Source organism: Archocentrus centrarchus, chromosome 16 (assembly GCF_007364275.1).
Source record: "Archocentrus centrarchus isolate MPI-CPG fArcCen1 chromosome 16, fArcCen1, whole genome shotgun sequence".
Taxonomy (NCBI): Eukaryota; Metazoa; Chordata; class Actinopteri; order Cichliformes; family Cichlidae; genus Archocentrus; species Archocentrus centrarchus.
The window spans coordinates 23,584,677-23,612,595 of NC_044361.1; the positions used below are offsets into that span (position 1 = coordinate 23,584,677).

Sequence of the window (27,919 nt, forward strand, 5' to 3'; positions counted from 1 at the left end):
CAGATCTAAGAACACTGTACCAACTGTCAAGCATGGTGATGGCAGCATTGGGCTCTGGGGCTGTTTTGCTGCCAGTGGTACTGGTATATTGCGCAGAATGGATGGACTAATAAAGCAAGAGGACTGCCTCCAAATTCTTCAGCTTTACCTCAGCTCAACAGCTAAATGGTAGAAACCTGGACATAAATGGGTGTTCAACAGGAGAATGATCTCAAACACATCAGAACTGTTTTTTTAAATAGATAAAGCAGGCTAGTATTAAACTTCTGGAATGGTCTTCCCAAAACTCTGACCTCAGTCTGTCATGGTCCTGGGCTTTTTGCCCAGTGTTGTGTTGTGTTGTGTTTTTGGTCTTTGAAGTTTTTATTGTTAAATTTCTTCAGTTTGTTTCTTAGTTTGCTCATGGTTTAGTTATTCATCTTTGTATTTCTTCACTTAGTTTATTCTTGGTCCTGCGGCAACTTTGAGTTTGTAATATTGTCCTTAGTTAAAGTGTACATATTATGATTTCTGTGTTCTTTTAATTATATTTTGAAGTTATGCAAGAGCTTCTACTCACTTGCACTTGGGATTTTGACTTTCAGTTTTCCCTGTCTTCCTTATGTTTCCAGTGTCTTGTCTAGTCTGTCACTGTTTGGTGTTACTTCCTGTTTTATTTTGTCAGTCCCTTGTAGTCTGTGTATTGTGTTCACATTTGCTTCCCTTGTCTCGTTAGTTAGATTCAGTTCACCTGTTCTCCCTAGCTGTGTCCTGTTTCCCTTATCACCCCGTGTGCGTATTTTAGTCCTCAGTTGTCCTCAGTTCCTTGTCACGTTGTCTCTCATACACTGTGATGTGTTCTGTTCCTAGTCTAAGTCCCTACTTCCAGTCCTGCTCTGTTTGTGTTCTGTTTGGAGAGTCATCAGCATTAAAGCTGTATTTTCTGTTCACATTTTGACTCCCAAGTACTGCATTTTGTGTGCACAACCTGCTGGCTTCACAGTACTTTATGACACAACCCCATTGAAAATTTGTGGACTGCACCTATAAGCCAGGTCCGTGCCAGGAAACCAAGCAATTTAAATGAAATCTACAAATTCTGCCAAGACGTGTTGTCAAATATCCAGCCAGAATCATGCCTAAATCTTGTTGAAGGAAACAAAAAGTGTCTGGTCAAGGTACAACTTGCCAACCAAATATCAGTGGGGGTGTGTGTATATATTTGAGTCTGTATGTATACTTTTGGGCCTGTGTGGATTAGAGAAAATCCAATATAAATTCAAACTTCTGCACCAAATTCTTGTTTTGAAGTCATTAAAGAAGTCATTAAAGTTCAAAGAAATCATTAAAAGCCCAAAATTACCCTGACATTCATGCCCATGATGAGTGGACGTAAACTTCTGACCACTGTACATCTATTTTTATGCCATATTATTTTTGCATTTATATTGTGTCCACTTTAGGTAAATTTGTCATATAGTATGTGGCAGACTGACTTAATTTAACATTAACAGTGTAGTAGTAAAGAGCAAATGTCAGGGAGGAGCTTTGGAGAAAACGGAGGGAAAATGTACTCAGATACACTTTAGGAAACACGGTTACCTGAAAACATGCCTGACTTACTGAAATATACCTGTTTTAACCTGTAATCTGGCTTCATGATCACCTGGCTTCACAGAGAACCTGCTCTGTCCAGGTTGGGCTGACTGTTTTGCAGCCTGTGCTATGGCCTTACACACTTGTAGGGCTGCTTTCAGAGTGCTGAGACGTTTGACCTGTGTTCACTGTGACCTGCTGCATGCTTGCAGATGTAAAACTAGCTCGGACCAGTTCCCATGCCTTCAGTGTGGTGGGACAAGAGGTTTCAGACTGAGGGCAGTCCATCAGACAAGCAGAAACTAGTTCACTTTGGGGTGACAGGGTCTCTGGCACTCCCCTTCTTCCTCCCATCGGGAACCTCCCCTGTTGCTGTCCCAGGATCAACTTTCTGCAACAGTAACCAAGACACCCTGTACCAGCTCAACCCTGAAGCCTACGGCTCCAAATTTAGACACTAGAGACACAGGGACAAACTCGATGTTATTTCAGTATCTGAACTTCATGTCCCATTTAATTCACACCCTCTTATTCTCATTGCTGACACTGCTCTTTTGGTAATTTTCCATCTGGTAACTCTATATTGCAGGACTTATTTAAGTATAATCTCTCATGTGAAGACTTTCCACTTTACAATTTCACCGCTTTCTAATTTCCCTGCCTCATCCATAAGAATTTGTTTACCACAACCTGTGCCAGGCCCATCTGCTTTCTATTTTCATTAATTATATAATTACATATTGATGTCAGTTTAGATCATGTAATTCAGCTGCCAGCAGGAAGACTTGAATTTCACGCAGGTTAAATATGTAAATCATATCTGGAACAACCAGCTACTATAAATTTAAAATGGGGTCAGTCAGATATCACAAGCATAAAACTCTTTAACGATGTAGCAGGCCCTGCCAGATTCTCAGACACATGCAACAGCCACAAGACAGAATGACTGACTTATCACATATTGGAAAGCCGCCATGGCCTTGTGGTATAGTTTGCACGAGCCACTATAGGGTTAAAAGGAAAGTGTGTGCAACAAATCCCCTCTCATAAAAAAATGATATCAATTCTCTGAATGAAATTCCTTCTAGATTGACATAAACAGTCTGTTAACTGCTACTTATTCTAAATATAGTACTATCACACATAATACAGTGCATGTCCCCTTATGAGTGTTGTCACCCATTCAGTGATATGCTGGTGGTATGCAGTCCTCCCTCTAACCACCTGTGACTGGAATTTATTAGGAAGCATCCACACCGTAATAAATGGAACTACAGAAAGAAAGAATGAGGGAAATTAAGAAAGATGTTACATGTGCATTGCTGTGTCAGCCCCAGAGCACAGTTTCCCCTGTGCTGCATTCAAGTGTCACAGTACATTATATGGACTAACATACTGGGCCACCTACAGATTACATTTCCAGCTTCTTGTGGGAAGGCTTTTGACAAGATTTTGGACTATGATTACAGGCATTTTAGCCCATTCATTCAGAGAAGCATTTGTGAGGTCAGACACTGATGTTGGATGAGAGATCCTGGCTTGCATTCTCTGGTCTAGTTCCTTGCTTTGTGCACTGAGGCATAGTCATGCTGGAACAGAAAGGGCCTTCTCCCCAAACTGTTCCCACAAAGTTGGGAGAGTTTGCTTCACTAGAAGTAAGGGGTGCAGATCAACCCCAGAAAAACAACCCCAGAGCATTATTGGATTCAGTGATTAAGAGGTGTGGCCTAATCCTTTTGTCCAGATAGTGTATTTTATACCTGTACAAGCAGGAGTCCCACCTCTCTTTTTTCTTTTAACAAACAATAGGCTGGCCATATGTCAGGATGTCATTTTGTTTATTATAAAAAAATTTCCCCACTCGCTGTGTAGGCAGTCTTTGCTGTTCAAACTCGGGTCCTCTACCAGAGGCCTGGGAGCTTGAGGGTTCTGCTCAGTATCTTAGCCGTTCCAAGGACTGTGCTCATCTGGCCAGAGATCTGGGATGTCGTTCCTGGAATCTGCCGGAGCCACTCTCCCAGTTTGGGGGGGTCAGTGCCCCAAGTCTTTCAACTGCCATGGGGACTGCTGTTACCTTCACCTTCCACACTCTCTCTAGCTCTTCTCTCCTTTGGTATTTCTTGAGCTTCACATGTTCCTTCTTCCTGATGTTGCTATTGCTTGGTGTTGCTACATCTATCACTACAGCTATCTTCCTCTGTTTGTCCACCACTACTACAACTGTCTGGTTGGTTAGCCACCACCAGGTTGTCTGTCTGTGTCTGAAAGTCCCAGAGGATCTTAGCTCGGTCATTTTCAACACTTTTGGGAGGGTATCCCATCTTGACTTCGGGACTTCCAGGTCATACTCAGTACACTACATACTACATACTATTCCAGCCACTTGGTTATGGCGTTCCATGTATGCCCTGCCTGCTAGCATCTTTCACCCTGCTGTTATGTGCTGGATTGTCTCAGGGGCATCTCTGCACAGCCTGCACCTGGGGTCTTGCCTTGTGTGGTAGACCCCAGCCTCTATTGATCTTGTGCTCAGAGCTTGTTCCTGTGCTGCCATGATTAGTGCCTCTACACTGTCTTTCAGTCCAGCTTTGTGCAGCCATTGATAGGATTTTTCTATAACAGCCACTTCCTCTATCTCAGGCAAACCAGGAAGTTTACCGGAACATCACCAGTGCTAACAATTAATCAACAGCTGGCATTTGTGGATATCAGTTTTTTGACTCCTTAATAAGGTGTTTGCATTTAATTTTTCACTAATCAAAATATCAAAAAATTAACTTCTTGCTAGTGGAAATGTCCATTGCATAACTTAATGTAGTTTTGCTAATGTAGTTTTGACTAACTGCTAATGCTAATGTAGTTTTGACTAACTGATGATAAATTAAATAGAATTGGGACTAGTGAAATTTATACTAGTAAAATTATACTCATACAAGTACTATTAGCCTATATGTAAGGTACTGTTGATTTTATAGTCAAAATTTAATTTCAGATATTCAAAAAAGGAATAGACACTATTATAGATATATTCAAAAATAATGTGATAATTAATGTGACGTATGGGAAATGATTCAGTAAATTAGGGTGACCAAATGATGACATAATATGTCGGAAATGCAATCCTCAGTGGTAGACATCTGTAATTGTTTTTTTACTAATAAAAAAAATCATTTATTTATTAATAATTAATAAAGAAACGTGTAACTCGGTTTGGATTTATTGGAACATCTGTAATGTTAAAAAAAAAAGTCAAATTTAAATTTACAAATATATTTTTCACTGGTGACAACTAACTCTATTAGTCAGCCATGCTGTTTAAATGTTAAAGGGGTTTTGTGTACGCTTATGAAACCTAAGCCACTGCAGTAGGAACGACAGTCCAAGATGCTGACGAGGAAAAGCTAAAATGCTGCTGGGCAGGGGCTGGTTATAACTTACGGTCGTTCACACATAGCATAATTGGGATATCTCCGAGGGCACTTGAATGCAGCTTCACTGGTATTCAGCGTGTCCCCTGCGTCACCGCTCCTTAAACTGAGCTGCAGGTCAGGGGCCATTGGAGAGAAGGACTCAGAGAAGGGCAGTCTGTACATGTGCCTACACCGGCACCTACCTGTGCTCGCTTTCTTTGATTTTTTATTTTATTTTTTCAAGTAAAACCAGTTGGTCAGGGTTCTTCCAGATGACCGTGTTTCAAGAAAGACCTATGACCTATGCCAAAATGAGAGGGCTTGTCTCTTTTCTCTCAGGTAAGGAGATCAAATTTAAATGTTTAAAATAAGCCTTACCTCAAGTGTTACCTTAAGTAAGTCAATGTATACTATCCAATATAAAGGTAAAAGTTAACTTAGAAAAATCCTCATCCTACTACCAGCCAAAAAATTTCTCTTTTAAAGAGAACATTTTGTAAAAAAAAAAAAAAAAAAAAAAAATCAAAAATCAAAAAGGAAACTGCAGACATAGCTGTTACACCTCCAAATAATTACAGTGGTTTCATAACTTGAGAACAGTGAGGTGCTGAATTCACACCAACCTTTTGCTGAGTAAATACAGCTGTTGAACTCTTATGTAAAAGGCTGACCCCCCTTAATGTGTTACAGCGCTGCTCAAGGGGAAGAAAGTGGGCTTCAGTGACTTCCTGCACAAATTTGTTTCCAGTCAGCAGCTCTACCAAAAGTAAGTTAGCAACAATCTTTTTTGGGGTCTTTGTCTTTCTTTTTAACAGCTTTTTACTTTGTTTTGAGCCTCATAAAACAAACCCTCTTTTATTGTGTCTGACTTCCCCATGAAGCCTGGACACTGAGAAAATCCTGCAGAGAAAAAGTAAACTAAGGAGAGGCAAGGAGGAGAAATCTGCTTTGGTGAGTTTAGAGGAAAGTTTTTTTTTTGTTTTTTTTTTTAAGCTGAAACTTAAGCTGCCCTCCTGACTGTCCTGTCCCTCTGTGTCTTTTCATCAGAGCTCTGTGAACACAGACGCCTCACAGTAAGTCGTTTTTTTTTTTTTAACTAACAACAGGAAATATTTCTCAACTGAAGAAAGTTTTCACTTGACGTTGCACAGCGGTTCATTCCTTCTTAAAAAACCGATATAAACGAGCTGTTTCTACTTAATGCATCAGTGCTAATTCTTCATTGGTCAGGGATGCACAATCAATTTTGACTTAATAATGTGGCCATATAGTTCAGGAGAGGGTTTTCTATCTGGATCCCAACTCCATTCATGAGCCTCATCAGAGGCAACCTGAAAGTTATTTCTAATTATCCATTTACATTAATTCTTTATGTTTAACTTGCTAATATTCTGCCATACATTATTAACTGTTTAATGCTGTTGTGTTAACCAGGACGAGGCCGTCAGACTTCGACTACCTCAAAGTCATCGGCAAAGGAAGCTTTGGAAAGGTGGAGATTTATGACTCATGCATCACTGCATTAAAAATCCCTCAGCGCCTACCCCCTGACCCCCTCGGTTTATTTATTTATTTTTTTGGTCATTTTTCCAGCATTTTTGAATCCTCCTAACTTTGTACAGTAAGTACAGGAGTTAGCCACGTGAAATTTTCAGCACTGAAAAACACATTTAAGCTCGGTTAAAAACTGCATACACATCAGTTTTTCATCCACTTCCAAGTTGAGCATCAATCAGTTTCAGTAGCAAACCTGCACCAGTTTTATATCTGTGATGTGGGGTAACAGAAACAAACATTGGTAAAACTGGATGTTTCATGTGTTTTCTGACTCACTGAAGAAAGTTCATTTTTGCCAAACTTTCAGGAGTCATATCATCATGTGAGACAGGTAGCTGGCCGAAACAAGTTACAGCATAGGAAAGGTCTCCTTCTTGTCTGCATCTTAATACCAGGCTCCTTTTCTAGCGATGATTCCTTCTGTGTCAGAATCATTTTCTAACCAAGCCATATTTTAAAAACTCACAAATGTAACTTATTGCTCTTAAATGGTCACTTGCAGTTTTTTTTAAACACTGTAATTATTTAAAAACAAAAAACAGTTACATCGACTTATGAACAATCTGGATTGCCTCGTCTCGACAGTTTGTCCCTGTAACATCAATATTTCAGTGTTCACCCCGTCTCTGACACAAACACAGTCCATTTCTCTCAACATTGTACCGCCTGAATTTTTATTATCTTATGAGTCAAAGAGGAGGACAAAGCCAAAATTAAAAAAGAAAAATGAGAGTGACTTACAGTTACTTTTCCATATTGTCTCTAACAGGGCTGTGTTACAGATAAAAAAAAAAATACTTTCAATTTTAGAGGTGCAAGAGTCTAAATAAATGTATCCAGTGTTGTGGTTGGTTGGAGTTTGTAACACCTCAAATGTGTTTTTCTGATGCTGAGGGGGTCAGATGGGAACTTTTTTTTTTTTTTTTCAATTTTGGTTGATTTTATGTGGAATGACCACGTTGTAAGTTGCTGTATTTGAGATGGATGCTGCGAGATTAAATGTGAAAATGCAAACTTTTACAGGTGCTTCTGGCAAGACATAGAAAACAAGGACGATACTATGCTGTGAAAGTGCTCCAGAAACAGATGATTGTCAAGAGGAAAGAGGTAATCTAATCTATCTATCTATCTATCTATCTATCTATCTATCTATCTATCTATCTATCTATCTATCTATCTATCTATCTATCTATCTATCTATCTATCTATCTATCTATCTATCTATCTATCTATCTATCTATCTATCTATCTATCTATCTATCTATCTATCTATCTATCTATCTATCTAAATGTATGTGTTTCCACAGCAGAGGCATGTGATGATTGAGAGGAGTGTACTGCTGAAGGGACTACAGCATCCATTCCTGGTGGGACTCCACTTCTCTTTCCAGACATCAAACACACTCTATTTTGTCCTGGACTATGTCAATGGAGGAGAGGTGTGTGTGTATGCGATTAAGGATTTCAAAAATGTCCTGCATTGAGATGTTTAGTAGTTATGCACACTATACAATATGTCTGTAGAAGTGCAACATGAGCACTGGGGTGTTGCTGATGTGTTGAATTCATCTCTTTGCTTTCAGCTTTTCTACCACCTCCAGAGGGAGGGGTCATTTCCAGAACCCAGAGCTGCTTTCTATGCTGCAGAAATGGCTGCAGCACTGGGCTACCTCCACTCCCTTAACATTGTCTACAGGTATATATATATATATGCGTGTACATACATAGCTTTAGAAAAGCACTCATTTTGCATGTTCTGTTCTGTATGCTTAATTTATTCATGCAGAGAAATCCCAATGAAATATTCCAGTTGAAATTCACCATGTCCTCCAATGCCACATTAAAAAATAAAGAGCAAGAACAAGCAATGTGAAACTAGAGGAAACAAACAACTGCAAGAGGAGTTAATGTGAGATTTTGCAGGAATTACTAGACTAAACCAAAAGTTTTGTCCTTATTTGTTTTTATGTAGAGATGTCAAACCTGAGAACATCCTGCTGGACAGTGATGGCCATGTGGTGCTGACTGACTTTGGGCTTTGTAAAGAAGGTGTGGCCAAAGGTGGGATCATGCACACCTTCTGTGGCACTCCAGAGTACCTCGCTCCAGAGGTGTTACAAGGCCACCCATATAGCCCAGCCGTGGACTGGTGGGGACTCGGCACGGTGCTTTTTGAGATGATTTGTGGACTGGTGAGTTTAGGTGCAATGATCTCTTTCCTTTACATCATCTCACTTTCTTCAGCACCTTAAACTAACTCCCCGTTCTCTTCTCTCAGCCTCCATTTCATAGCCACAGCAAATTAGAAATGTTTCAGAACATCCTTCATGCTCCTCTGCAGCTGCCCAGCAGCGTCTCTGAAGCTGCCCACTCACTGTTGGAGGGCTTATTGGAAAAAGACGTCTCCAAGCGCTTAGGAGAGAGTCAAGACATTGTAAGTGCCCCAGTGAAAGAGAAGAGAAACAGTGACAAAACATAACCACAAAGGGGTTCACTGTTGTTGTGTTTCCAGGTGGAGCTGCAGGAACATCCCTTCTTTGCCTTCATCAACTGGGATGACCTCCTGGCCAGAAAAATCAGACCGCCTTTCATCCCCAAAGTGGTACGAGTGAATCAGAAATGAGCTTATCGCACTGTTGTTTGTAACCGAGTCAACGTGGCTCACTCCTCTTCTCCTCTTCAGGCTGGCCCCTGTGATGTCAGTTACATCGACCCCGCCTTCACGCGACAACCTGTACCCGCCTCTGTGAACGAGAGGTGGCAGGCGGCCGAGTCCTGCGAGGCCTTTCTGGGATTCTCCTACATGAACCCCGCGGAGCGTGTGGCAGCAGAGCCAGTTTCATAACAACGCCAAATCCTCAGCGAGCATGTTTCTTCAAATATTTATTTTTTATGTCATAAATTTTTAAGTGGGTGTCTATTTTTAAGCACTTGAGCAAAAAGATTCTTACACTAACAGTTCAATGTACTGTATGTTTCATTGGATGGTTTGTTTTTTTGGTTATTGCTGTTATTTCAATATCTGGTCATGATGATGGAATAGGCTGGTCACTGTTTCATACATCCTTGCTGCTTTAATGCATCATATGAAACACTTAACAGTTTGAAGTAAATTTATTTATCTGCATTTACAGTATATTAAAATATACAATGTGTACTGCAAAATTCTCATTCTACCATTACATTCACAGCTTAAAAGTGTACTGAAAATACTTTGCTGGCTGCTTTATTGCTGCATTACAGAGCAAAATACAGAAAGCATCTCCATGTGGCATTTAAATAAAAAAAAAACTCAAAAAAACAAAAACAATGGGATGCCAGCCTATTGGCTAAACACTAAAACACAAACTGGGCTCAGCTCTGACTTCATGTGTGGTGTTGTGAAGTCTTTTTTTAGTGCCAAACAGAAAAAAGCCAATCACTGTGGAGAACCTTCCCCCCAAAAAGGAGCATTTGGTCTGATTCTTTCTACCTCACTTCACAAGACTGTGGAACAGTTTGGATACAGGGAGGGTGGCTTTCAGTCTGTCAGTAGATGCTGAAGGAGGCGTAGCTCTGCTCACTTTGGCAGGTAAAGTAGGCAATCAGCTGACCGTTGCAAATCATCAGAAACAAGCCACTCCCTAGGGAACAATGAAGAGTAAAATATTTGGAACAGCTAAGCACATGAGGGTGAGACTGACTGTAACCGATGAGCTGGCAGTGGTGTTTGTCTTACCTAAAGCCAGCCACCACTGCCACACCGTGGGAAACTCCAACATTACTGCAATGTGGAAACAAAATGTGCCATTAAAAAAACACATTTGGTCACTCAGGCATGCACCTGGGTAGATGTGCTGCTACATTACTCCTCACCTAGGCTGGTGATCATTACATGCATTAGTGTGACAGTGAGAGCATAGTCCCAAACCCGCCTCCTCACCACTGCAGCAAATAGAAGGCCACTGCAAAAGTAGGTGAGCTCCAAGGACAGGAGGTTAACTAGAAAAAAAAGGGATAAAATACATTATCTGTACAAAGCTTGCACTCTGTCGATTGTGTTGCACGCATTAAGTGTGCTCACCCAAGTATTTGGAGTTGGATTCAGTGGGTTCGGTCTTAAAGTCAAAAGGAATCAGTCCGTCAAAGTGGTCCAACCTGAAATGAGAGATATGATAAAGTTACAGCAGCCAAAACACTAAACACAATCTATAACTAAATAGCTTAAATAAAGTAGAATAACTCAAGTAGAACACAATATGACAAAAAATAGATCAATAAGTTAAAAAAAAAAATTGCACAAAAGGAGATCAAATTGAAAAATTAAGAATTTAAGCCAAAATGCAAGTAAAACACAATAAGTAAAAAATATAATACAATAAAGTGTTTCTATGGAGTAGAATATCCCAATACATTTAGTAACGCAGAATAAAACAATCAAAATAGCTTATTAAATGTAGTTAAAAGAAAAATAATGCAGTAGTCTAGTTAGTCTAATTATTTCAGGGGTCTCAATTGGGGAATGGGTCCCCTGAGCCAGGTGTTGGGTAGTTTCCCCACTTTATAATCACCATTATCATCAATTTATTATTATTTATTATAATCATCAATATCCTTTCCGTTATCAAGGAAGACAAATCCTTTCAATCCTTGCGTGTGCGTGTACGCATGCGTGCGAGAGACTTTCACCTGAAGGCACCAAAGCAAACACTCCCGATCATGTAGAAAAGCGAGTAAAATATGAGCAGACACAGCAGCAGGTTAAGGAGCACGGTCTGTGGGGGTGGAGACAGATAATGAGGCGTTATTTTACAGATTATTGTCCGTCGACGCCACATATTTTCCACATAACGCAACATGAGACAACACCAACCTGCAGCTGAGCATGCACTCACACAGTATTACAGGCGCAGATCCCCGCAGTGGGAGGGATAAGCAGGTAGGCAGGCAGCCTCTTTTATGGGCTGCAGCCCGACCCGCTGCTGGATTGTAATATATAAGTATATCCCATGCGTGTTTTCCTTAGACACAAAAACAGCCTCTCATACCCGGTTTAATGTACTATTTAACCGAGCATCATTCCCACTTTCGATCCACAGCTCACAGAGACGCCTAAAAACACACCGGACTGCCGAATAACCCCACAACACACGATCTCCCCAGCTTACCTTCGAGTCGACCGCCTTGCCTTTGAATGCCATCTCATGGTTTCTCTTTAATGTTTTATTCCCAAATAACGTGGGCTGCAGCAGGCTGCACGACCTCCGGTTAAATACCCCCCCCCGCCCAGTACAAAGTGGACTCCTTCTGCCATCTAGCGACCGACACGGGACGCGGACCTCTTTCACAGCCCAACTGAACTCATCTCACCCCGTATTGTTTTACTGAAAAAATAAAAAAGACTTTTCTCAGTATGTGCCAGTTATGTTGTCGAGGATATTTATTATATTTTGCACCCCGGGTGGTACCTGTTTCCGGGGACATGCCTCGCATCTGCAGCCTTGCCATTACAGTAGAAAGCCGCTCGGTGTGTGAGGGGGAGATTTAAACCGGCAGGTTAGCTGCTGATATTTTGGTTGGAACATGAGTAATTTTGCACCCAGCATATACTTCCAGTCAATCTGGTGACCACACGAGGCACCTGAGTGGTCACATGCTGGATTAAATTGATTATTTGTCACAGGAATAAAAATAAATAAATAAATAAATAAAGCGTGCACCCAGCAGCCTCGCAGTGTGATGAAACGTGAAGGAATCAGGCAAATTGTGGTCCGACGTTATTTTAGTGCATCAGACGCGAGGCTGCGTTAAGATTTAACTAATCTTAAACTCAGCATGCGCCGATTTCGTGTGCTGGTTTTGACACACCTCAGTACACACTATCCGACAGGATCCGGTGTAGCAGCCCATTGTGCTCGGTATTTTTTATTTGTAATTTTTTTTTTTAATCTTTTTCTTGAAACGTCTCTTTAGGTGATTTTACAAGCCTCAGCATTTATTTTTATAGTTAGCACCGGTATTTGAAGACTGATCAACGCCTGTGCCCTGATTATGTCTGCACCAACGAGCTACTAAGCGATTACAATGTTTGAAAAGTGGGAAGTGATCAGTTTTGCCCACCGGGGAACCAACGGCTCCTCAACGGCTCTGTATGGGGGCACAGCGCTCCCTGCGCTCCGGACATACACAGTAGTACTTCACGGCTTTTTTTAGGCGGTTTGGATCAAAGGGGGTAACCCGAGCCCCAGTCCGGTAGACTATACTCCTTCCAGCAGCGCTGAACCGAGTTTTGGGGCGTGTTGTGAGCGTACACAGGCCCGGTATTGACCACCAATAGTGAACTTAACTTTTCCGAGACCCAAAGTTGTGTCAGGCAGCGCATCTTGCGCGCATGCGCAGCACTCTATCCAGCTCTAAATAAGAGTTAAAACAGAAACGAGGTGAGTTCCACAATTTTTAAACAACACGGGCGTTAATAATCATCTACTGTCGTTGACGAGGACGGCGTTTAAAAAGCGGACGTTCATTTTGTTAATTGGCGATAGTTCCCATTATTTCCACTCTGATTTAAAACGGCGAGAATAAATCGTTTTTTTTCAAGTTTCTATTGCAGAAATTAATCAAGCAACAATGTTAAAGCTCGTAACAGTGTCGCGGCGTTGTTGCGAGTGTGTGTGATATTCTGCGAGCCATTTGCGTTTTGCAAATGCGTTTTCCTATTGTTATTAACCGGGAAACTTATTTATTACAGATCGTCCTTATAGCTGGCTCTGCATCCAGTCTCAATGCTACGGCTAGCCGTCCCTAGCAGCCCTCCGTTCACATGAACAGAGTGGAGCTAGCGACTGTTAGCTTCGTGTCAGCGCTAGCTAGCAACCTGGGGCTGACATTCCGTGACAAGGGGAAAGTGAAGAAAAACGGCCAGAGTGAATGAAAACACCAAGTCAGGAAATTACACAGCAAGCGTTTGCTTTTGTTTAACGCGTAGCGGCTTTGCAGTATTTGTTTAAAATGGTAACTTGAGTAATTAACATAGTTTAAACGTGTTGGTGGCCTCTTCCTATGCTCCGCCATTTTGTATAAGACGAATGCTAATCATGGGCGCTCTTACATACACTTTATTTATGGCTAGAATAAAACTGAGGCGCGGGGTGCAAAGTCAAACTTCACCGAGATCCACGAGCTCTGACTGTTGTTTACTTTTGACACGGTTGTGACCACGGTGCAAGCAGAAAATATAACCTTAATTCAGTGTTGAACATGCGTCAGGACTAAAACGTTATATCGTATTATTAAACGGATAAAGACGCTTTTAAGTTTGGCCAGTGAGTGCAGAAAACAGTGTTCTCCTTACAGTTGATAAACAAATGAGCCCCTCTCTTGCTCCTAACCGGGCAAGCAGTCGGTTTTAAGAGATACTGTTAAAACAAGGAAAAGACGAAGTTGTCTGGTTAACTTAAAGTTGAGACGTCTTTCCTCTTGTTTGTCAATGATCTGGAAGAAGGTTTACCCTAATGAGGTCGTTTGTGCTCGCATTTCTCTGTTAGTTGGCCGGCAAAACATTATTATTATTGACTGTTTAGTCTGAAATCGAAGTGCATGGTGTATCCTGCAAGCCAGCACGCAGTCGCCATCTAGCGGTGATGCTGCGCCAAGCTGTTTACAAGTGCAGGGAGGAATAAAACTGCATTTGAGATTGAAATCAGTTCGTGGATGAAGCCGTAGAGGACCGCCTGCCTTACTGCAGTTATCCTGCACAGTGAAACGATAGGCAGACAAAAACAGAATAGTTAAAGTCAGAGGTGCAGTCTGGGCCTCTTTGTGAGGCCTGAGTGTAATACCGTGCCTTCCATGTGACTCTTCGCAGGTTGGTCATATCAGCGGAGTGGGAATGACTGACACTCCACCCAGTGATGGCCCCTCCCAGGGAGCTGAGTTTGACATGATAGGTGCCCTCGACTGGAAGGATGGTATTGCCACGCTGCCAGGCAGTGATATCAGGGTACAAAAGAGATTATTTTGTTGTTCTTGTGTTCTGGTCCTAGATCTTTCTTGCTTGTGCAAATGTTTGTTTTTAGGGGGAGGAGGCTATCTGCATAGCTGTTACTCAGGCTGTCCCCTGAACTAACTCAGCTCATAATTAGGATCATAGTGGCACACCACCTTGGCTGATAGGCATATCTACCACACCCCCCATCCATCCCTTGTTTTTTTTTTTTGTTTGTTTGTTTTGTTTTTTTCTTTAGTTTCGCATGACAGAGTTTGGAACTCTTGAGATTGTCACAGACCTAGAGGTCAAAGGGCAGGAGGCAGAGCCTAACAGTCAGACCTTGGACCCAGCACCATCTCACACGCCCACACCTCCACCAGAGGGCCAGTCACAGACAGGGACAGTCAAAGCTCCAGCCAATCCAAGCAAGCCAGGATTGTCTCAATCTAAAGGTATGATGGCACATGATTATCATTGTTGTTATAAAGAATTTCACTGTTTGGTTTTTCAAACTCTACGCATGCTATGTTTTGTGCAGTGATAGGCCTCCGTTTCTGCCCTTCTTTCTTCTCTGTCCTTTAGCGCCTGGTCCTGTGCTTTTGTCTTTAGAGGAGGGCCCCAGTATGGAGGGCCCTAGCGTGGAGGTTGGTCCCAGTGTTGAAGTTGGTTCTAGCGCAGACTTGGGCTCAAATGGGGAGCTGTCAAGGTGTCGGGCTTGCGGTGGCCGTGTTCCTGGGGATGCCCTGCTCCAGGGGAAATTCTGTAGCTCAGCTTGCGCTCAGCCCTCCAGTGGCAGGTAAAATTACATACCTCTGTTAGCTCTAGTAATGCTCTCTTTTTTAGTTTGACTTGATATTTTGCTTCATGTGGAATAAATCTTTGTTTTTTGTGAAGATCATCTCCAGGGGAAGCACGGGAGGGTCAGGCAGCAGAAGGTGAGAGACTTGGCAAACGTGTGCGCAAAAAGAGGAAGATTTACATGGACTCTGGTGATGAAGAGGAAGAAAACCAAGAAGAGCCAGAGGTGAGGAATATACCATCAACACCAATGTTCAGCATTCACTTTCAGAGCTACATGCCGTTCAGATGTTCAGTAGTCCTCTCCCGGAACAGGATGATAAATGTTTTGATAGTCCTGTTTAATAACATATTTTTTTCACTCTGCTTTTTTTGTAGGAAAAGGCTAAGACTACCAAAGGCAGGAGAGGAGCCAAAATTGCCAAACTGGGTATGTTGAAGGAAACTCTAAATATTTTTAAAATCTTTTAATGCGCCACATCAGTTTATTGTTGTGTTGTTTATCTGGTGATGCATTTTTATCAGCTTTCAAAACTGTCCTCTGATTTAATTGTCAGATTTTCTAATTAGCATTTACATTATCATCTCATTTGTGAAACCTACAGACACTGTATGTCTAAGAGCGACAGAAGGCAGGAATGAAGAATGAGTTTTTATTAATTTGGTTAAATCCAACCAGTATTATAAACATGATGTTTCATGTGGGGAAGTGAACTTGGATAAAAAGAAAAGTGTCAGACCACCTTGAAAAACTCCATACATGTTTTTATATTCATTGTTTGTCATTGACATTATTATATATTTATTGCAGCACATAATATGTGACTGTTTACCCAACCTTTAGTGGCTGCCCAACCCAATAAGAAACGGGCATGGAGCTGGCCTGCTTACCTTGAAGAGGAGAGAGCTGTTGCTGCTCCAGTTAAACTATTTAAAGAGGTAAATACCCCCGCATACCTGCTATTTGTCCACTGTTTAGTATAAACTCAGTCTTGTTTATTTAACTGTGCTGTGATTTTTTTTTTTCTTTTTTACAGCACCAGACATTTCCACAAAGCAGGAACAGTTTTAAGGTGGGGATGAAGCTGGAGGGGCTTGACCCAGCTCACCCGTCTCTGTTCTGTGTGCTCACTGTTGCAGAGGTATGGATGCTCATGCCTGACTATGGAACACATACAATATATCCATTTTCATAATTGAGATTTTTCACTCATGAGCACCTCCCCTTTTCATTCCAGATCCAAGGTTACAGGGTAAGGCTCCACTTTGATGGATACCCAGAGTGCTATGACTTCTGGGCTAACGCCGATTCGTGGGATCTGAAACCGGCTGGGTGGTGTGAGAAGAATGGACACAAGTTATTGCTGCCTAAAGGTAATCACAAAGCCACCGTCCTTGAATGAATACTACTAATAAACCTGAACTTCAATGTAGGATTTTTTTATTTATTTATTTATTTTTTTAACAAAGTTGGGTCACAGCTCAGCTGACGGCTTGTCATGTTGTAGGTTGTAAGGATGGCGAGTTCAATTGGAGCACGTATGTGAAGAACTGCAGGGGTCAGCTGGCCCCAAAACACCTTTTTAAGAGCCTCAACACAGTGAGTACTAAACAAATCATGTTCAGCTGTATATTCTCAGAAGATGTCAGATGGTTCTATGATTCACTGGCTAAATGCATATTGTCTTTTTTTTTCTTGTTTTTTTTTTTTTTTTTTTTTTAGTCTGTGACTCCATCTGGATTTAGAGCTGGGATGAAACTGGAGGCGGTTGACAGAAAGAACCCTTCATTGATTTGTGTTGCAACAATTGCCGCTGTTGTCGACAACCGCCTGCTCATTCATTTTGACAACTGGGATGACACACATGATTACTGGTAAGAGATTATTGCTCAGAGATGTTCGCCGGTCTGCCTTGAGGGCAGCTGAAGATTTAAATCCATGTGAAACCAGTGCTAATTTAGTCCCTGTCTACTGAAGATGGCGTGCTACTGTATCTTAAATAAATGGACTGATATAGAAACTACAGTGTTTCCGAAAGTCTGTATTTTTGTAATCTCTTTTATTAGTATTCCTTAGTAAACCCAAAGCTGATGTTACTATGCACCCATTTACTTGTTTTTGTTTTAAGGTGTGATGCCAGCAGTCCATACATCCACCCTGTGGGTTACTGTGAAGAGACTGGGCTAACTCTTACAACTCCAGCTGGTAAGACACAGACCAAGACACATGTGGGTCAGTATAAATTTAATATACTCTAGGACCCAACTAATGTAGCATCTAAGATTATTAGATAAAGACCAATGAAAATGTAGAATCTGCTAATAAAGCTAATGCAACATTGTGCCACCGATGAATTGTTCTGCAGAAGGTAAATATGCTCAAGCTAAGTGCATTAGTGGTAAAATATCACTTCCTGTAGATGACCATGTTGTCACCTATTTTTAATCAGTTGGATATTGTTGTTACGAACTTGTAGAAATAGCTTGGCTTACATGTGATTTGTCAGCAGTGTCCAATGCATGTAACGTCTTCATCTCCTCTCCTTAGAATACAAGGAACCAAAGAGTTTTTCGTGGGAGAAATACCTGGAAGAGACGGGGACACAGGCAGCTCCTGCACGAGCTTTTAAACCGGTACGGTATACGAGTACATAGATGCTTACAGTACTGGGCTCCAGTAGTCTAAATACAGTCATGTGAGTCTCTTTTTTTTTTTTTCTCTCTCTCTTCATTATTCTGCATTTCCAGCGACCACTGCATGGCTTCCAGGTTGGGATGAAAATAGAGGCTGTTGATAAGAGGAATCCCATGCTCATTCGTGTTGGTACAATAGCAGACACAGAAGACCACAGACTAAAGGTGGGAGATGACTTTTCATTGGGACACTTCTTGGTGTTCTCTGTGCTCAGCCTTTGTTTAATTTCCCTTCTTGTAGATCCACTTTGATGGCTGGAGTTCAGATTACGACTACTGGGTGGAAACTGACTGCCCAGATCTGCATCCTGTTGGGTGGTGTCAAAAAACTGGACACCCACTACAATACCCTAACGGTGCGACACATTTTATGACTCTGTCACACACAATGTCCTTGTCTGTCCTGCTCAGTAATGAGGCTGAGGTTGCCAGATTTCTAATTTCGACAGATGAGTCAGCGCAGTTGGTCTCCGACTTCATTTAACTTGAATCTGGCATTGGGAGGAATCTATAATGAATTCAGAATGTTTGTTTACAGAATTTAATTAAGTCTCCCTTTTGTGTGTATTTTTCAGGCTCCAGTGATTTATTGACTACCCCAGGACAAGGGTGTCCTACCCCAGGATGCAACGGTGTTGGGCACATCAGGGGACCTCGCTATGGGACTCACTACACGTTAGTAGCTGAAGCTTTCACAGTCTATTTTTATTGTTATTGTATTATGTATTGCATCTCCATTTTCATTTCAGATGATTTATTCATTTTCCCAATTGCCCTCCCTGTTCACCTCAGGGAATATTTGTCATCATTTCTAAGTCGCTGTATTTTTATTAGCTAGGCTGTTTCGAAGGAAAGGTCGAACTATTGTCATAGCCTTGGCAGCAGCGGCATCTGTTCCACAAAAACTTCACGATGGCCTTAACTCAAGAACAATGTGACCTAGAATGTTCAAATTCACACAATAGATGCATCTACTAAAAATCAAGATCTCGAATCTTGACCTAAAGAAGAAAGGTCAATGGTCAGGTTTTCTAAAAATGTTGTGAGCGCGATAACTCGAGATGGATCTCACCTAGGATGGTCAGATTCACGCCATAGATGCATACTGTTCAAACTAGACACATCAATCGTCACACACTTGTTCACCGACTTATTATAACAGCAGTTTGAGCCCCCTGTTACCAATCCAAAACCCTAACCCGAGCGTTGCACCCAATCAGCAGTGCTCTTGTTAGTCTCTGTGTTACCTTGCTGTCTTGATTTCTATAAAATACTGCAATTTCCATTTTTCTTGGATCCTGTCAGTTGTCAGATAATGTCATCTTGTTTTATTAAGATTTAGTAACTGTGTGATTGCGACAACTAAAAGTGGAGAAGTCTCCGTGTTCTCGAATGTCATTTTTATTTGTGTGGGCTGCCAGCACTCTACAGGTGTTGCTTGTGTGTTTGTCTGTATGTAGGAGTGTGAGGTGAGGTGATATTAACTGCTTTTCCTTTGGCTGTGTTATAACCTCTTATTGGAGTTTTAAAAAAACAAAAAAACAAAGGCTTTGTGTCCCAGTGAAGTTTGTCTGTGTGTGCAGTCAGGTGAGCTGTCCTTACTCAGAGATAAATCTGAACAAAGAGGGTTTGCTGCCAGACCGTCTCAGCGGAGAGCGGCCTCCCGCACTCAGTGGGCCTCATCCTCGTGGGCGACGCCCTGACCCTAACGCAAACAACACGACACAAAGCTCCTCAATGCCAGAGCAGCCCGAAGGAGCGGAAGATGCCCAGAACAGGTTTGCTGTTGAATGCTTTGCTTTCAGTCTACAAAAATGACGCACTTTAAAAGCCTTACTAACACTCATGTTAGGGCATTTGCATACAACTATACATAGTGGTTTGTACCTGAGCAATGATTATCTGTGTTGCTAGGAAACCAGTGACAGCGGAAGCTGAGCATACAGGACGCAACAGTCAGCCAGAGGCACTGGGTGGAGCCAGCGAGCAAAGCCACAATGGAACAAGGCCTAAACGGTACCTGTCGCTCATGATACCCTCAGACTAAGCTGTGCTCAAGATGAATTGTTTGTGTCAAGGAGTAAATTGTTGTTGTTCTCTTTAGGACAGCTCCAGTTCCCAAATACCTGAAAATGCCCTATGTCAAAGAGGAGATTGGTGATAGTAAAGGTACGCAGGGAAAAAAGTGCAAAATGAATTGTGTGTATCACACCCTCGCTTCCTCCCACTGACTGCTGTGTAAACCCCCCCCCACCCCACCTTCCACTTTTCCTCAGCCTCTCCAGACACCATCTCCCTCCAGCAGGCCCTCCATGAGTCTGTGTTCTCCCCCGGCATCTCTTCCTCTCCTCCCCATCGGGTGGCTCTTTGCTGGGACAAACACTGCCAGCTGCTGCCTGAGGTCCTGGGGCTGACTGCCAAGAGAGTGGCCACTTGGAGCGCTGAGGAGGTTAGACATGCTTAAACACTCAGACTGTGTAAACACAAGAAAAGCAGGCAGACAAACTCTGAATCCACTCATCCAACATGAAGGCAGCTAGTTGTTCAGGGAGACTGCAACTGCACATGAATATTCACTAAGGGCTTTTCTGTTTGTCGCGGTGTGCTGGAGCCATCATTCTGCTAGTCAGGTGAACGAGTGAAAGTCAAAGGCATGTAAAGAATCATGATCAGGGTTATAATAGTTTTGGGTTTTACATTATCGTTTAGTTTTAGTTAGTTTTTACTTTTTTTCTTTAATTCAGTTAATTTTAATTAGTTTTCAGTGTGTGTAATATTAAGGACACACATGAACATCAACAGGGAGAAACAGAAAAACATGAACTCCCAAACTCAATAAATTCTACAATAAACTTCCAATAAAGTTCAGCATCAGTGCAGTAGATTAACAACAGCTTCTGTTTTGGAGCTAACTTGGTTAGATGCTCGATTTGTGGCCGACCTCATGTCGCATTTCTGCTTGTGTAGCTGGATTGTGTGTGTTCATTATCTTATGGTCGTGTGCTGGTGTTTTATATCCGGTGCCGGCTGGGACTTCTTTTGGTCCTCGCTCTTTGTGCTCAGTTTTTTGGCTTCAAACATATTTGTTCCTGTTTTTTCACTTTCTTCATTCCCTCGAGTCCTTATTGATTGTTACTGATTGTTATTCTCTCACTGATAAAGTGGCCGGAAATGCACAAGGACGGAACAGGTTCATCACAATGTTGCAGCTGCGTGGCAGCGACGAGTAGTCACATTTCTCCGGAGGTGAACGCCAGATCACGTCGGTTCAGAGCGGTTTCCGTAGCTGCCTTGTGTGCGCTTCTCAGGTGGACTTTGACGTTGGTGTTTTTTCCTCACTGAGATGTGTTCCATACATTTTTCATCATTCACAATAAGACACTCTTCTATCTGTATTATCGGACTCAAAGAAACTCCATACGGGACTCTGCCGCTTTCTCGGCAGACTGCTGCCATTACTTTGTGGACCAGCTCGGTGAGCACGTGTACAGCTGCCTGACGGCGCTCCCAGCTTAAACTCGGAGAGCGGAAAATGATCAGTCCACAAGGCTTTGAAATCAAATGACAAACAAGAAAAGGAAGGTCATTTTATCTACGATTTTAGTTAGTTTTTGAAACTCACAATACAGTTTTAGTTAGTTATCGTTTTTTTCTTTTTAATTTTAGTTTTTATTTATTTCAGTTAACGATTATTTCGTTCGTTTTCGTTAACTATAATAACCCTGATCATGATTAGTAGATTAACATGTATTGATCGACATCCTGTCTTTGTAGCTTTTTGCTGTATGCTTATTTTCTCCATTCTTCAGGTGGCCGGTTTTGTCAAAGGGCTCCCAGGATGTAAAGAACACGCTACTACATTTAAAACAGAGGTAAGCACTTCAGAATCGTTTGTAAAAAGAAATGAGAGTGAAAGTAAAAGTGAGATGGAACATAGACAGACCACCCATTTACGCTTGCTTCTGAAGGAATGACGGGTCTGACGATGTGCTAGCAGACAGTCCGCTCACTTTTATTTTTAAAGTTTAGCTGCTGGTAACCAGCAAGCTCCATCCCTTCCTGTCCCAATTGACAGGCCGATTAGTGACTGTTTCGGCGATTTTCAGTATCAGTCATTTGGCACTGTAGAAAGTCAGAAACTCTTCCAACTCCCCAGTGTGGGTGATGGAAGTTGTTCTGCTTTGTGAGCTGGAGGGCCACTCTAACTACAACAGTTTAAGACACTGGAGTTGGACTCTGTCTGCAGGATGAGGGAAGTCACTGAAGCAGTAGCTGATCAATTGCTCTGATTATTGCCAAAAATTATTTGATAATTCATTTACAAAAGAGTGGGGGAGCCTCTTTTTGCATGTAGATACACTACCATCATAAATGGTATCCAATTCAGTGGAAACACTGCAGCATGCAGTCTGGAGCGCTCAGCAGGTGTCCGCGCCAAAAAAATCAATTAAAAAAACACCCACAAACTTAAAATTGTTTTATGTAGTGGCTCCATGTAAAAGTGAAAAGGAAGGTAGATGGTAGTGAGACCTGCTATGATGTATGGAGCTGCCAGGCAGGAGGAAAAGAGGAAGACCTCAGAGGAAATTCATGGATGTAGTGAAGGAGGGGATTGGTGTGACAGAGGAGGGATAGGGTGAGATGGAGGCAGATGATCCGCTGTGGCGACCCCCCCTAAAGGGAGGAGGAGGAGGAGGAATCATTGCTCCAAGGCTTAGTGATTAATACCTTACATGCAAAATATCCCTAGTTTGAGACCTGGAGGAGACACAGTTCCACCCTAAGGGGGTCACAAACTAGTGTACTTCTAGTACTGGTCACAAGACAGGATAAACGGGAGGGTTGTGTCAGGAAGAGCATCTGATGTAAGATTTGTGACCCCTTAGGAAATAAGGGAGCAGCCAAAAGTACCTTCTTCTACCTGATTTATGTCCACTTTTGTGGAGTCTCGTTTTGCTGGTGTGTGTGTGTGTGTGTGTGTGTGTGTGTGTGTGTGTGTGTGTGTGTGTGTGTGTGTGTGTGTAAACACACATTGAAACGGAGAGCGTCAAAACAGGAGTAAAAAAAAAAGCTCATTTTGGTGGTGGTTTCAGCATCGGTTGGTTTTTACGTTATGTTACAGCCTTTCAGTTTATTTTACATTCCTAGAATGGGATAATGGTTGGGGATGTTCTGACTCACCTACACAACCTTTTTGTAGAGCCTAAGATGTAACCTACCTAAGTGGCTGGCGTCGTTGCTGGCATTAACACTTGTGCATTATGTGTTAATTACTGTGTGGTCATGCACCGGTGTTTTACATGTAGTGCCAGCCATGATAGAAACAAAGAGAATGCTGGGAATTTTTTCCCCTCCTGGGTCCTCGCTCTTTGCTGTGGTCAGTTTTTTTTTTTTTTTTTTTTTTTTTTCTTTTCAAAGACAAACATATTTGTCACTCTAGTTTTTTCAACTTCTTTGTGAATTCCCTCGTATGCATTCCAATAGCTTCTGCAGTCTCCCTCCAGGATTTAGATTGATGATTTGATTATTATTCCTTATATTAAGACGATTATTGTTATTCTCTCACTGATAAATTCAAAAACTGTGGTGAAAAAGTACCCGGAAATGCATAGTAGGAGTCGATGGTGCTGAACAGGCCAATCACAATTGTTGTTGGTTGCATTGACCCAACGCGTAGTTATGTTTCTCTGGAGGTGCATGTCAGGTTGTGCTGTAGGGTTTCAGAGGGGTTTGCGGTTATGACGTAGATTTCTTGCTGAAGCACAAATCTCCCAGTAAGAAGTACACACTTTGAGGCGCCGGTGTCCCACCACTTAAAGCACCTTTAAAATGATGGCTTTGACCAATAACTACTAAATAGTTTTTTTTAATGCTTTATCTGTAGAATAAACAATTTAGAGCTTTTTTATTTTTTCTGAATTATTCTTATTTAACTAAGTAATTAATTGACTTAAGGACTTCAGACAGTACTTAACTGAGGTTCACTCAGTTTAGTTTTCCCAGTACATCAGCCATGTTCAGAATATCAAACGTGTGTGTGTGTGTGTGTGTGTGTGTGTTTTTTTCCCTGCTGATATGAAAGGTTATTCTCTAATCCAGCAGCTGCTCTGGGGACACTTTTGTTTGTCAAGAGCTGATCAGAAAGTTCTCACTCATTTCCTGTGAAGGGAACAAGTGAGAAGTTCTTATTTTGCGTTTGAGAACAAGTGAAGAAAGCACGCATAGCTCGTTCTTTTTGTTTGCATGAACAAAATAATAAGGCAAAAATGAATACAAGTGGCAGCAGTAAACAAACACTGGCTTCATCAGTTCAATATTTATATGTGTGTGTGGTCTCAAGTCTGGCATGAAGCTGGCTTAAAATAGCTGCACATTAAATCATTTTTTTTTTTTTTGTATATCAGTCATGCTTTGCAGTGTTCTCGGACACCTTCTTTTTGCTGACTGCATAATTTTATGCAGTTTCCAGCATTTTCATCTTGCATACATTTTCATAACATTAAAGATGCCCCAAAATATTAGAGTTTCAACAACATTTTCAAGCCACTGTTTTAAGTGCTCGCAAAACAATTCATATGTCCGCTTTAAAATGTAATTCCTTGTAGATAAACAATAGAAATGCCAGTTAAGATTTACATATGGATTGCAGATAAACCCTTAGTGATGACTTGTGCTGTCTCAGTTAAATAGTGAACGTAATTAATGACAAAGAAGTGTGGAAGATGGATCTTTAACTGGAGCCAAACATGAAGCTCATTTTTATAAGGCAATAAAAGTCCTGTCAGCCAGTTCTTTAAAATTTGCTTTTTTTTTTTTGTCTAATGGGTTCAGTTCAGCTGTGTTTATTTAAATGTTCCAGAAAGCAGGTTAAACAAACTAAGATGGGGAAACTCTGAGTTAGTGCAGTAAACTCAGAGTATGTTCACCCTCATCAGATACATGATTCTCCATAGCAACAGGTAAACAATGAGCAGTGCATTTTGATACAGTATGAATGCCTGTCGATGTGGATCATAATATTTATCTTCAAAAGCGTGAGGGGAGAATTTCATTTTAATCAGAATCCTTCAGACATCCAAATGTTCCTTAACAGATAAAGCTGGAATCCTGTTTTACATTTGATCTTTAAATCAAACTATGTGTCAGGTGACTGCGGGGCATAGAAGATGAAGCAGATCAGACGTAGATTACTTATTGATTATTGACATTATTTAGGACCGGAAAGACTGATTTTTAGGTCATTTTCAGTGGAAACTGTGTGGAGGTTCAGATTTAAAAATTTTCCCTTCTAATTGTTGCTCAACTGAATTTTGACGTGTCAACATAAGCGGCGCCGCACAGAGAGAGCCGGCCAATGACGCAGACCGGGAATCGCGGCTGCACAAAAGCAGCCAAACAATGATGTAATCGTGAATAGCTGGACTTTCCAGTGTTTCTGGTGTTTATCCTAATTTCGCTGTGTGAAGTATCTCTCCAAACTGTGTCTGAAAAATGTTTGTCAGTTTCTGGTGCATAAACTGCAAATATACAACACTTTTCCCCCAAATCCTCGTCCAGCAAACCTCACAACTATGAGAGGAGGAGGAAACGTCATTTAGCCCCAATTTTTTTTTTTTCCATTTCCTTTATGTTTTATTCAACATCTGTTGTGTTTCATGTTCTTTTGCAACGTTTTTCTATTTGTTGGTGTTTGCTCAAGTTGCAATGCGTTTGACCGTCTCATTGGTAGTCGTTTCAATCACTCGCCTCAAAGTTGAGAGAAGGTTACTTTGGGACTCGCCCGCTTTGCGCTGTGAATAAGCTTATGAAGACAAAATTAATACTGCACAGAATTGAATTCAGCTTATCGGTGCCGCCCTCCATAACAATCCCCGTTTCTTCTTTGGCCCCTTGGGGAAAATTAATTGCCCAACCCTGCTCTGTGGTCTCCGGTTGCTGTGTTGCTGCCAATCACTTCCTGTGTGGATGCAGCTTTAGCTCTGTCTGCAGCTTTAGCTCTGTCTGGAGCTTAAACTTGCTTTCAGGAACAGGGGCCGGGTGAATGAAGTGGAGCATTTAGAAGACAGAAATTTCCCTCTGAAAGTGGTCAATGCTAAAAAAAAAAAAAAAAAAAGTTTTAAGACAATAAACATGAGACTTTATCAAGTTTACAGAAATACAACTCCAAATGGCCAAAAAAAGGGTGTTAATAAGCAAATGTTCAAACCATTTCTGCTTTACTGAGCGTACAATGAATAGCTTTGTTTTTGTTTGTTCTGTTTTTTTTTGCTGTTTTTTTTTTTTTAAAGTTTAAAGTAACAAGGTCTTTACTTGATTTTTGTCTTTAGCAAATAGATGGCGAAGCCTTCCTGTTACTCACTCAAGCAGACATCGTCAAGATCCTGTCAATCAAGTTAGGACCCGCTCTGAAGATCTACAACTCCATCCTCATGTTGAAGAACGCCGATGAAGAGTAAGACGCGATTCCAGCAGGAATTGCTCCTCAGTTCTCAAGCAAAGACTTTTTGTTTTTTTTTTAATGTCCAGAACAAGTTAAACTTGTTGAGCGCTGCGGCGGTGCAGCTACACGAGAGAAACAAGCGGAAGCCTTCATCTCAAAAACGTCCATCTCTCCTCCCTCCTCCCTCCTCTCTCCATGATGGACGGCACTGGTCAGCCTGAGGGAGAGTTTTTCATCATACCACGAGGAATATTTAACTTATATCGTGTTTGTTTACTGAATCTTTGGGGGGGGAAAGCTGCAAGCACCTTCAAGGTTTCTTAACATTGTACAGATACAAATTGGATTTTGCATCACAGTTCTGTTGCATTTCTGTTTTATATGAGCTGTAATGACATGGTGTTTGTGTTGCAAGTTACTTGAGGAAAATACTTGTTTTTTTTTTGTTTGTTTTTTTTTTTTCTTTTTCTCTTCTAAGCTGCAGAATACAATCGTGAGGCGGTGGAAAGTTTTTAAATGTGAAATACAGTGGAGCAGAAGCACTATGTAGTTCAGCTTTTCTCCTGTAGATGGAGGAAGAGGGCCACTCCATGGACCCAAAGGGCAAGAGTGTTTAGTGTATTTGGAGTTGGCTAAAGCTTAAGTTGAATGGGGTAATGGTTAAAAGTGTGGGTTTGCGTATGAGTGTGTACAAGTGTGTTTGAGAAATAAGGGTGCAATTTCCTACCATCTCGCTTGTGTTTCTTGTTTGGGGGTGGGGGTGGGGGGTATTTTGTGACAAGCAGGGCCAAGGGCTAGCAGTTAAATCGAGGAAACTTGCAGTCTTTTAAGGTGGAACAAACTCTGTTCTAAATATGAATGTTAAACAACAGCTTTCAGTTTTGTTGTTTCTTCTCATACTGTTCTTGGTTTAGATAACCTTTTACAGTGTAAATAATATACAGCTACCAGAGTTTACTCCTGCTTGGTTATGCAAAGGCTTCTCTACAGGAGAGGACATTGTGGCAGTAAACTTTAAAACAAAAAAATAAAAAGAAATGAGCCACAGTTCATAGTTTTTGAGGAAGAGAAACAAAACCCAACAAACTTGGTTAGTGTCCTTGTAAATCTGTGTGTATTTCAGCAAGTTGGAATGTGTACATCAGCAACTGTTTATATGCAAACAGCTTTTATTTATGTATTGTAATTTAAGGGGTTAATGGTACGCCGTTTGGCTCTGAGGTAGTTGTGGCTGTTTGGAAAGTGTGAATGGGTGAAAATAAATGAGATGCACACTGTCTGCTGTCCTCATTTGACCCAGGCCATTTCACTCTCTCCCACTCACTCACAAAAACCCTGCTCTACACTTACCAGACATTTTATTAGGCACACCTTACTGGTCCTGAGTTGGGCCCCTTTTGCTCTCAGAACTTCACAACATAAATTTGTCATGGTGCTGAAAACACAGATTTTGGTCCATATTGACATGATAGCATC

General features: G+C 41.4%; 3 protein-coding genes across 8 annotated transcripts; 2 read left to right on the plus strand and 1 right to left on the minus strand.

Moving 5' to 3' along the window:
* The first annotated feature begins 5,088 nt into the window (after nucleotides 1-5,088).
* On the plus strand, nucleotides 5,089-9,833 carry sgk2b (serum/glucocorticoid regulated kinase 2b). Its single transcript, XM_030750215.1, has 12 exons — nucleotides 5,089-5,324; nucleotides 5,676-5,751; nucleotides 5,867-5,936; nucleotides 6,033-6,058; nucleotides 6,420-6,477; nucleotides 7,566-7,649; nucleotides 7,850-7,981; nucleotides 8,126-8,238; nucleotides 8,515-8,734; nucleotides 8,821-8,976; nucleotides 9,055-9,144; nucleotides 9,226-9,833. Exons 1-12 carry the CDS (start codon nucleotides 5,258-5,260, stop codon nucleotides 9,385-9,387), a joined length of 1,254 nt encoding a protein of 417 aa, XP_030606075.1. The 5' UTR covers nucleotides 5,089-5,257; the 3' UTR covers nucleotides 9,388-9,833.
* LOC115794612 (transmembrane protein 244-like) lies at nucleotides 9,638-12,092 on the minus strand. Of its 2 annotated transcripts, XM_030750216.1 has the most exons (7): nucleotides 11,990-12,092; nucleotides 11,690-11,905; nucleotides 11,211-11,296; nucleotides 10,606-10,679; nucleotides 10,398-10,523; nucleotides 10,261-10,305; nucleotides 9,638-10,165 (listed from the first exon to the last, which is right to left on the minus strand). In XM_030750216.1, exons 2-7 carry the CDS (start codon nucleotides 11,720-11,722, stop codon nucleotides 10,071-10,073), a joined length of 459 nt encoding a protein of 152 aa, XP_030606076.1. In that variant the 5' UTR covers nucleotides 11,723-11,905; nucleotides 11,990-12,092; the 3' UTR covers nucleotides 9,638-10,070. The 2 variants fall into 2 exon arrangements, with proteins under 2 accessions (XP_030606076.1, XP_030606077.1); XM_030750217.1 differs by lacking the exons at nucleotides 11,690-11,905; nucleotides 11,990-12,092 and adding an exon at nucleotides 11,395-11,660.
* Nucleotides 12,093-12,300: 208 nt separating this feature from the next.
* On the plus strand, nucleotides 12,301-27,711 carry l3mbtl1b (L3MBTL histone methyl-lysine binding protein 1b). 5 transcript variants are annotated; one of them, XM_030750724.1, is made up of 23 exons: nucleotides 12,301-12,439; nucleotides 14,389-14,523; nucleotides 14,768-14,963; nucleotides 15,094-15,307; nucleotides 15,406-15,535; nucleotides 15,688-15,739; nucleotides 16,154-16,248; nucleotides 16,347-16,451; nucleotides 16,548-16,683; nucleotides 16,818-16,909; nucleotides 17,033-17,184; nucleotides 17,439-17,515; nucleotides 17,858-17,943; nucleotides 18,058-18,168; nucleotides 18,245-18,359; nucleotides 18,579-18,678; nucleotides 19,587-19,781; nucleotides 19,918-20,019; nucleotides 20,108-20,172; nucleotides 20,280-20,452; nucleotides 21,813-21,875; nucleotides 26,331-26,455; nucleotides 26,530-27,711. In XM_030750724.1, the coding sequence occupies exons 2-23, from the start codon at nucleotides 14,413-14,415 to the stop codon at nucleotides 26,537-26,539; spliced, it is 2,505 nt and encodes an 834-aa protein (XP_030606584.1). In that variant the 5' UTR covers nucleotides 12,301-12,439; nucleotides 14,389-14,412; the 3' UTR covers nucleotides 26,540-27,711. The 5 variants fall into 5 exon arrangements, with proteins under 5 accessions (XP_030606584.1, XP_030606583.1, XP_030606582.1 ...); XM_030750723.1 differs by lacking the exon at nucleotides 12,301-12,439 and adding an exon at nucleotides 12,498-12,961; XM_030750722.1 differs by lacking the exon at nucleotides 12,301-12,439 and adding an exon at nucleotides 13,000-13,535.
* Nucleotides 27,712-27,919: the final 208 nt, after the last annotated feature.

What these genes read in the sequence shown, in the direction of transcription:
- sgk2b (XM_030750215.1), top strand. Translation starts at nt 5,258, where the DNA reads ATGACCGTGTTTCAAGAAAGACCTATGACCTATGCCAAAATGAGAGGG. An exon ending in GCTTGTCTCTTTTCTCTCAG is followed by an intron (nt 5,325 to 5,675) that starts GTAAGGAGATCA and finishes AATGTGTTACAG; the next exon opens with CGCTGCTCAAGGGGAAGAAA. An exon ending in AGGAGGAGAAATCTGCTTTG is followed by an intron (nt 5,937 to 6,032) that starts GTGAGTTTAGAG and finishes TCTTTTCATCAG; the next exon opens with AGCTCTGTGAACACAGACGC.
- l3mbtl1b (XM_030750722.1), top strand. An exon ending in CAGTTAAACTATTTAAAGAG is followed by an intron (nt 16,249 to 16,346) that starts GTAAATACCCCC and finishes TCTTTTTTACAG; the next exon opens with CACCAGACATTTCCACAAAG. An exon ending in CAGAAGACCACAGACTAAAG is followed by an intron (nt 18,169 to 18,244) that starts GTGGGAGATGAC and finishes CCCTTCTTGTAG; the next exon opens with ATCCACTTTGATGGCTGGAG.
- LOC115794612 (XM_030750216.1), bottom strand. Translation starts at nt 11,722, where the DNA reads ATGGCATTCAAAGGCAAGGCGGTCGACTCGAAG. An exon ending in GTTTGCTTTGGTGCCTTCAG is followed by an intron (nt 10,680 to 11,210) that starts GTGAAAGTCTCT and finishes CTCTCATTTCAG; the next exon opens with GTTGGACCACTTTGACGGAC. An exon ending in GCAGTGGTGGCTGGCTTTAG is followed by an intron (nt 10,166 to 10,260) that starts GTAAGACAAACA and finishes ATTGTTCCCTAG; the next exon opens with GGAGTGGCTTGTTTCTGATG.